This window comes from Oreochromis aureus, linkage group 1 (genome assembly GCF_013358895.1).
Source record: "Oreochromis aureus strain Israel breed Guangdong linkage group 1, ZZ_aureus, whole genome shotgun sequence".
NCBI lineage: Eukaryota > Metazoa > Chordata > Actinopteri > Cichliformes > Cichlidae > Oreochromis > Oreochromis aureus.
In genome coordinates, this window is record NC_052942.1 from 837,238 (window position 1) to 846,742 (window position 9,505).

Consider the following 9,505-nt stretch of genomic DNA (forward strand, 5'->3'; position numbering starts at 1 on the left):
ATCCTAACACTTTACACAACACAAAAGGGAACAACGGTTTGGCCTTCTTCTCCCACACAGGTTCTCAGAAGTCAGGCTCTGTGGCTGCTCCTGGCCAACCCATTTATGTGGATCTGACTTACATTCCCAACCACTGCAGTGCCAAGAATGTGGACCAAGAGTTTTTCAAACGCATTCGCTCCGCATACTATGTGGTGAGTGGCAACGATGCAGCGAGCGGCGAACCGAGCCGAGGAGTCCTTGATGCACTGTTGGACGGCAAAGCTCAGTGGGGATCAAACCTACAGGTATTATTTACATGTGTTTTAACCCATCGATTTAAGTCATCGCTGATGACCCCAACCGTGACTCTAAACTAGGGTTAGTTTTTAATACATTGTTCTCTATCAAGTTCTGGCAATTAGGGAACAAAGAATATAATCTTTCTAATTGACACGCAGAAGAAACTTCTTTTTTTCCTGATCTCCAGCATGTAGAGCTAGGTTAAGGTTATTATTGGGGTTATCGACTTGACAAAAAAATATAAACACAATAATTTTCACTTTTAAATCTCAAAGGTTTGTGGTGCCATTTACTAAACACTCTTACTTGAGCTACGTACTGAAGTGTGCAGCTGGTGATGCTTTGGTTTTCCACTAAGCCCAAATTTCCTTAAGTTGGACACCAGCCAGTGTTCTTGTCTGCCAGAAACCTGTTTGATGTCTACAGAAGTTTAACAATTCCTGATTGCTGTCGGAGCCAAAGAGGTGACTGGAGACAACAACAATCTGCACTAGGCTGAAAACTAGATAGCCAGCATACTCTCTGTGATCCTGCTGTTCAGCGGTTGCATTCACTTCCTGTCGGGTAACATGAACGATCAGACATCAGAGTCATTTACCTCTTTGTCCTTCCAAACCAAAACGCTCGACTCCGGTGGCTTTGGCCATGTTTTACATGAGGTCTGTTAGGACAACTGAATACTACTACAGCTGCTAGCTTCATAGATAGGTTAAAACAATTACATTTGCCAGCTCAAGTGACATCACTGAGCTATATGAGTGTCAAAACTTGGCATGAACTTCATGGTAATTACAAGCTTTTATTGATTTCTTTGAACTGTTGTCTTTCCAGGTTTGAATAATGGTGCAGCAGTACGTCTTTAATAATCTTTAATACATTTAAAGAAGAATAACTGGGTTAGCTGATGGTTAAAAGTACATATACACTCACACTAATATTTGGTTACTTCTCAGCAAGTTGCTTCTTAACTCAATGGTTTTGGTAGACATCAGCAAGCTCAGGGCATAATCCTGACTGAATATTTGATTAGTCGTCCTGGCAGACCTGGTAGAGAACATTTAGGCTATGTCGACACTAATCTGGATAAATTGGAAAACTGCGGTTTCGTCTAAAAACGCTCCGCGTCCACACTTTCGTTTTCAATCGTTTTCATCAACACTGAAACAGGGTTTTAATAGTTTTGCAATTTTCATTAGTTTTTATTTTTATTTCGTTTTGACTTCAGATTTTCAATTTTATATTAGTTTTAATTAGTTTTTACCAATTGTTTGCTAGTTTAGTTTTGTTTTTATTTTTTGGAAAATCCTTAGTTTCAGTTTAGTTTTGATTAGTTTCAGTTATAGTTTTAGTTGTGTTTGCAATAATTAAGTGTAACAAAATCCCAGTTTCATCATATCAGTCATGCTCTTCTGCTTATCCTTGGGTATGTTGCTATTCCAGCTACCATACCCTGCACCCTGGACAGGTCGCCTGTCTGTCGCAGGGCTAACACGCAGCGACAGACAACTCACATTCCCACCTATGGGTTCTTTAAATAAATAAATAAAGGCAGATGAACAACCGTTGATACCAGGCAACTATAAAATGTATATCTTGGCCCCAATGAGACTATTAACTCTTGCAGCACCGGGTGTTAAGGCAATTGACTCACACAGTTATGTAGATATCCCAGTCCTGTTGTCTCGGGATGCATCACGCTGCCTTGCCTGGTGTTAGCTTCTGTTTCTGGGGATGAGGGTTGGGCGTGCTCCCTTACCTTCTCCAAGTAAGCTAGGTTAGCCTTCTTGTGTGAGCTTTTCAAGTGCACTTTAAGGTTTGTGGGATTTTTTTTCCTTTAGAAATGTCCCTCATAATTTCTCTCGTTCCACTACAAGACACTTGCTTTATCCAAAACACAGTCATATTCAAAGTAATCCCAAATTGGACTCTGGCACTTTCTCCAGACTTTTCCTGACATGATTCTGCATGCGTGGGACGGAGCAGCAACACAGACGACTCGACTAACGTACTGCCACCTGCTGGCATAATGAGACACAGCACGAAAAAAACCTGGAAACTAAACTTCTTTTTCACCCTTGACTATTGTATGACACGCACACATCAACGAAAACTAAACACATTTTTGCTATAAATTCAGTTAATTTTAGTTAGTTTTGTGAACACTCATTACAGTTTTAGTTAGTTTTCCTTTCTTTGTTTTTATTTTTATTTCCGTTAACGAAAATGTTTTTTCACTTCTAGTTTTCGTTATTTGGTTAGTTTTAGTTCACGATAATAACCTTGCACTGAAAACGCTACATTGCTGTGCTGCGCATGCGTGAAAAGTAAGATGATTGACCTGCGTCTTTTCTGTCTGACGTTTGTTCACTTTCTGGCTCTTTGAAACGTCGCGGCAAAATGTCATGGAAAATTGCCGAGTTTTATCTGGAACATGTACAAGCTGATATTAATCTTTAATAGGGCTTGAGAGCAAACAAAACAACCGCTGTACGATACCGTCTGCCATCTTAGTTTAATTGGTCACATGACTGCATCATATGACTGAAATGTGTCATCGTTTTTGAAAGCCTCCCTTTTCGCTGTCCACACTGTGACGCGAAAACGCCTTTTTCAAACGTATCCACTTTGGAGAGCATTTTCAAAAAGCTCTGTTTTCCTTGACCAAACACAGCGTCTCAGTGTGGACGGAGCACCAAAACGGAGAGAAAAAGATGCGTTTTCAAACCAAAACGTGTTAGTGTGGACGTAGCCTTAAATAAGTTAGTTTGTTGGCACAGACCCAATCTTCTAATGATGGTACCCAGGTCTGTGCCAAGAGGACCAATCAAACATCCACCCAACTCCTGTTTGTTAATGTCATTGCAGATGCGTGCTGCACAATCTCTCCACACTTGAAAAAGAACAGTTCAAAGAAGTCCCAAATTACCACAACATTAATGCTTACGATAAGTGTTTACGAACTTTTGACCGCAACTTCACATTATAGCAATTACTGCTAAAACTAGGCCGCACTCACCACATCGAAGCAAAAACAAAATCCTTCAAAGTGTACCAAGTTTTAAAATCTTCTAGGTACTCTCAGTTCTGTTGACTACACCTCCGCACTTTCCTTTGGGTTTCCCTCTCAGGTCACCCTCATCCCCACCCACGACACTGAGGTGACCCGTGAATGGTACCAGCAGACGCACGAGAGGCAGCAGGAGCTCAACATCATGGTCCTGGCCTCCAGCAGCACCGTTGTCATGCAGGATGAGTCTTTCCCAGCTTGCAAGATCGAGTTTTAAGATCCAGCCTTTGTCTCCTCTCTCCTCTCCTACTGGCCTCCCCAGTGTACATCAGTTTTTATTTACTCTTCTCTATAGCCCGATATGCAAACGTCTGTCTGCCCCAGTTACTTGTATTTGAGTCCCTTTGTGTGAAACAGATCTGGGTAACTGTCCGTGTTTTCTAGATTTTTATTTATTTATAAGGTTTTTGTGGCTATCACCATTTGTATAACGGAGTCGTTTTTTTAATTGTTCACTGCAATCTTAATACTTAGTCGTGTGAAGGGAAGAGTTTTATTTTCTGTCCCTTAACCGGATTTTTTCCTTATTTTATATAATACAGTGATTTTTGCCCCTTTGTATTGTCAAAACAATACTAGCAAGGTTCTAATTGAAGCACAATTAAAGCCAACAACAAGCAAGTCAAACAAATCAAGTTTATCGTATCGGAGAAGATCTACGATATTTTCAGCTGCTCCGGTATTCACGGGCGGGTCGCCACAGACGCTAGCTCCACATTTGTTCATTTGGCATTTTTGTTTACGTTTGATTCCCTTCCTTCCTGTTAGGAAGGCAGTGTGTAAACCACCACACAACAGAGTTTGTGATGAATTTCCTCTGCGTTTCTATTTCCGTCTCTTCGGGGCTCCCGCTGACGTAGAGAAACAGAAACCCAGAGGTCCACTTGGTCTTTTCAGTATATTTGCTGTAGCTATAGGGACGCTCATACTCAAAGATAATCTGTCTCGTAGTGACTTGTGCTATTTCTTAAGTCCTCTCAAAGTGAAAACCACTTGTTACAGTTTCTCAGTGACTGTTTTTCCTACGGTGAATTTGAGAAATCAGTTGTGTCCATTTGTTTCTGTAGTCTTTGGTGTATTTCCAGTCAACATATCTTCACAGAGGTCACGTAGAGAGCTGTAGGTGGAGGTCATGATGTAGTTTAAAAAGAGTCATCTGATCTTTGGTATTTACATGTTTATATCTTTACATACAGAAAATAGCACTCATTAGAGTAGAGTAACCTCATACCTGTTGCTGTGTCAATACAAAGGTTGCGTTAAAGAATGTATTCCATTACAACGATAGGAACATGTGGCTGAGAGGAGAGATTGCGCGTTCGCCTGGTTGACAGTCGCCCACATGTGCCTTTCTGTCCTGCTGTGCTGGAAGGGAAGACAAAGTGATGGTAGAAATGTTAGGCACGCCTGTGTGCGAGACATCGCTGGCTCCTCTGATGTTTTCTGTTGTACATAGTGAGGGTAAAACGGCACCTTTCAAAGCACCCAATCAGTATTTCAGCTGCCACTCAAAGAAGCACAAAGGAGTGTGCAAGACTTCAACTGGACTTGTTTCTTTAATTCGCCGTCATAGATCGTGCAATTTCTTTATTTTTTGTTGAATTTAGCCACAATAAACTTGTTGCATTTTATTTTGTATTAAATTGTTTCCGGCCATAGCTTGGTGGTCGTGTTTGGATAGCACTTCATTACCTTAATATTAGACGTAGATGTGATTTGGTCGAGTATTATCAATAATGATTTCTATATTTTGATACTTTTTGGAGCAATTTAATAGATTTTAACCAGGAACTAAACCAACAATCAAACAGATGTAAGGACCAACAGGCCTCACCGGGGTTGCTACTTTATGATCCGCAACGAAAACGCAGATTTTCCCCTCTATGCCTCCTGGGCTCAGCTAGCGACGCGTGTAGGACAGACGCGTGCACAAATAGATGCTGGCGTCAGCAGCTCATATTTGCTTTGAATGTGAAGATGCAGATTACCTTTACGTTCTCCGTGGAGGACTTCGATATCCGGGTTGCCTTGGTTTTTGCTGCGCTTCGTACGGTACACCCGAGTCACACTCGCCAGATCGGCCTCACCGTAGCCTGAAATACATCACATCAGCTGTGTGCAGGCTAAACTCACCGGTGTCTTTCTTTGAATGACAGGACACAGTCTGACTGCCATTCTGTCAACAAACAACTTACAGAAGCGACAAAGATATGGAGTCGAGGATTATATATAATTGTATATATAATTATATTTAGCCTACAGCTGGCTAGGGTAAACTTTCCAGTTAACTCTCTGCGCTGCCGGGTCATTCAGTGACGCTGACATTCCTGCGGTAAAGGAATATTGTAATCACGCACTACTCACATATAAGCAAACCACTCAGACTGCCAGACACGAGGGACTCGGTTCACTCAAGTCACTACATTTTTATCTATAGTGGATTTCCTGTTACTCACATTTCTCTCAGTCAAATCTTAACACACACACACACAGCTAACTGCTCTATTTTCACGTGCAAAAAACCAAAAGTTAAAAAAAGTCCGTATCTGTGGCATTCATACTTATCTGCAGTGGAACGACTCATAAATCATAAAGACTGTTGGTTTCCAGTGAGCCCTGCTTGTACGTGCATGTGTACCTACCTTCTGAGTTCTCCTGTATCGTAATAGCTGAAAACAAACCTGACTTATCATAGAGATGCTATTTTAAATGATGCTGGTTAAGAAGCTAAGCTGCCCGGTACTGAGGAGGCACTGTGCTGTAAAGAAAGCCTCGTGATCGTTTCCTCCCTCCTTTTCTGCTTCATGGTTTTACTTCCATCTCTTGTTTTAAGTGCAATATTCTCTTTATCTCTCTTTAAACGCGTAAACAGGTCAAATAAAAAAGTGATTTATTGTTGAAAGGGAAAAGTGTGGTGAAGATCAATAAAAATATCATTTACCGAAAGAAAATGTGTCGTCTTGTCATTTTGTGTCTGCTGGGTGTTTCTTTTTCATTCACTCACATGTGTTTGTACACCACTCTACATCTAATCATGAGTAATTATTGATCACTGGCTCTCTTCCGCAGTGGGTCTTTTCTCCCGCCCCTCCCTGAGAGTTTATCCTTCCCACTGTCACCAAAGGTCTTGCTCATAAGTGGTGATATGATTGTTGAGGTTTTCTTTGTGATTTGGCGCTATATAATTAAAACTGAATTGAAGACTTTTAGAAAACTTGACCTCTCACCTTGAGGTCACAGATTTGAACTTTCAGGAGTTACATCGATGGGGTGAAACTCCAACCTCACTTCATTCTTCAGCTACCAAATTCAAAAACTTGGGTGTCTATGTTGACCCCCTGGCGGGTCACAGGACCCCATCAGCCTCTTACCGCAGAGGGGTAAAAATACTATTAAGTATATTTTGCCTTTATTATATTAAGCCTTTACACTTTTATATGCCTTTATAAGTGATGAATGGTTAAGACAGTTTGGGAACCACTCATAGACCAGTTTTCCTTCCTCATGGCCTTAGAGCACAGGTGTTGAACTCCAGGCCTCGGGGGCTGGTGTCCTGCAGGTTTTAGATGTGTCCTTGAGCCAACACAGCTGATTTAAATGGATAAATGACCTCCTCAACATGGCCGTTTATCAATGCCCAAGTATCTTGATGCGTACGCTCGCGTTCTCGGTGAGTACGCATCGCCGAGAACGCGAGCACGGACTCGCGATATGTACAATTGGAACACCTGCGTGACGTGATGATGTCACAGGTCCGAGTTTTACTGCCGCCCCTCCTAATTTAACTGTGAGTAACATGTTATGAAGCTTAACTGTAATCACAGCCAAACCGGTTTACTCAGGAACAAATAAAACACTGAAATAAACCAAACATTAACATTTAGAAGTGATCTAAGTGACTTGTATATCATTTTTAACCTCAGTAGTGAAACCTCTATTAATAAAAATAGTGTACATGTACATACGTGTACATACCTTAATAAAACAAGCAGGTGAGATGTTAGAACGCTTTTATTTCTATTCTAGTGGACACTCAATACTATAGACAGCTGCTGGGGTTTCTTTAACCTGAGTAGTGAGAAGATCGCGAGCGGGGGGGGGGTTGAAAACGATGTGCCGGGAGTCCGCTGTTGAGTTTTGGACGAAATGCATTCTGGGATATTTAGCTGTACCAAGTCCACACCGATGCATGCTCGATAAAACGGGCGGAGCGAGAACACATCCGGGACTTTTTCGCGCTCGGCTTGATGCGCATTTCAATTGGAACAGTACTTGGTCTCCGACTGATGACGTATCACGAGTACACGAGAACGCAAGTACACACAAGTACGCATATTGATAAACGCCCCATGTCTTGCAGTTCTCCAGAAGCCTGGTAATGAACTAATCATTGATATTCAGGTGTGTTGACCCAGGGTGTTATCTAAAACTTGCAGGACACCGGCCCCCAAGGCCTGGAGTTGACACCCCTGCCTTAGAGTGTCAAGATGAATCCACAGGAGCTGAATCCACACTGAGGTCCAGACACTGGAACAATCTGGGCTTCGTTCTGCTTGATAAACTTTTTTTCAAAAAGAGTTTAAAAGCCCTAAAATATTCTGGATTGGAGTGCCGAGGCCCTCCACTGGTGATATGAGCCATTTATCAAACAAAACAAAGCAAACAGATATGGGATGATTCCCAGACCGTGGAGTCTTTCTGAAGTTGATACTGCCTTAGGGGAAGGAGCAGCCTGGAAGCTGGAGGACAATCCTCGCTGTGAGAAGCTGATGAATGGATGCAGTAATGACATCACTCACTGGGTCACAGCATCAGGCTGGAGAATAGAGGGAACAATAGACGTGGATATTTCCCTTTGCATCAGAGCTGGAAATAACCACGTACTCTTCTGAAGCAGATTTGTGCCTTCAACAGCTGGTTACTCTAAGCCTGTTAACTGTAAACCGTCATATATTACCTGTCAAAGGTCAGTGAATCCACAGACAGCATGATGTTCCCATTTGTTTTGGAAGCTTCAGGATTTTGTCCACATCTTTCTTTTTGGAGGCAGAAGTTACCTTACAGATGAAAGTGTGGAGTTAGTTAGCAAAGCTGCATTACTAAACTGCAGAGGTGCAGCAGATACATATAGACTAATTAATACTAAGTAACAGACAAATTATACTCACACAAAAGTCTGTACCACACAGCAAGTCATAGTATTAGTCAGATAATCCAAAAACCCGAAAAAGGTCCAGTTTAATGACTTGAAGTAGTGGATGAAGCCCAGTAGACTCCAACTGGGACACCAGTAACTATCATTAAAGCCTGAACTGCTCCTGTACTGGGCTGTAAGACTTTAACTACCATTTCACATAGACTGACTTTTGTTTGGAGCCAACCTCAAGCAGCACAGAGTAAACTACAGTTTTGGCCACTTCAGCTTTGACGTATTAAAATGTCTAGCTTTAACACTTTCTCCGTTAGACTTATATTTTGGACCCACCGCTCACTCATAAATCACTAATGGTTCAGGCCTTGCATGGTGATGAGCGTCAGAAGGTAAGTTGACGTATATAAAAACAGCTGATACAGAAGCACTCCTTCAAGTTCACACTGGGTGATTTTTCTTTTTAATGCTTTGGTTTGACTGAACAGGGTGCCAAGCTAATAGCTTCACCTTCTCATCCAAATATAGTCACTTAGCTTTGGTCCTGGCTCTGCTAGAGGATAGATAGGCACAACAGTTACAGGCAGGCAGGTGGATACATGAGGAACTATATTCTAGGACTTCAGGAAAATCTAATGTTCAAAAGTATCGGGTCCTTTCCAGGACGGAGGTGCAAGAACTTGACAAAGACTGATGGGCTGAACCAATGAGAGCAGAAAACATCTTTCTACAGTCAGTGAAGGTTCTCAGTCATCCAGGTCATCGTAGTCTAAGGAGCTTGGACTTCTTTAAGTTGCTTGAAGCTTCTTGATGCATTCTCAATCATCCAGGAAAGTAAATCTCCAAAAGTTGAATCTGTTCATCTGGACGTAGCGTTTTGTGGGAGTCACTTAGATGAGTGACGAAACGTTTCTCCCACAAAACGCTACGTCCAGATGAACAGATTCAACTTTTGGAGATTGCTTGAAGCTTCTTCTCGGATGAGAGGTGAAACATCTTCAAGCAAC

At 41.9% G+C, this 9,505-nt stretch overlaps 1 protein-coding gene and 1 long non-coding RNA gene across 3 annotated transcripts in view; one reads left to right on the plus strand and one right to left on the minus strand.

The window, feature by feature from the left end:
- The window catches only part of map1aa (microtubule-associated protein 1Aa), a 30,058-nt gene extending 26,189 nt beyond the window's left edge, over positions 1-3,869 (plus strand). For both annotated transcript variants that reach the window (XM_039617454.1, XM_039617418.1), the window contains exons 5-6: positions 61-287; positions 3,411-3,869. In XM_039617454.1, the coding sequence (XP_039473388.1) occupies positions 61-287; positions 3,411-3,566 (383 nt within the window). In that variant the 3' untranslated portion in view covers positions 3,567-3,869. The remainder of the gene's footprint in view (positions 1-60; positions 288-3,410) is intronic.
- A 102-nt stretch (positions 3,870-3,971) lies between these two features.
- On the minus strand, positions 3,972-8,404 carry LOC120441930. Its single transcript, XR_005614395.1, has 2 exons — positions 8,307-8,404; positions 3,972-5,442 (listed from the first exon to the last, which is right to left on the minus strand). It is a non-coding gene; the product is annotated as an uncharacterized LOC120441930 (long non-coding RNA).
- Between the last annotated feature and the right edge of the window lie 1,101 nt (positions 8,405-9,505).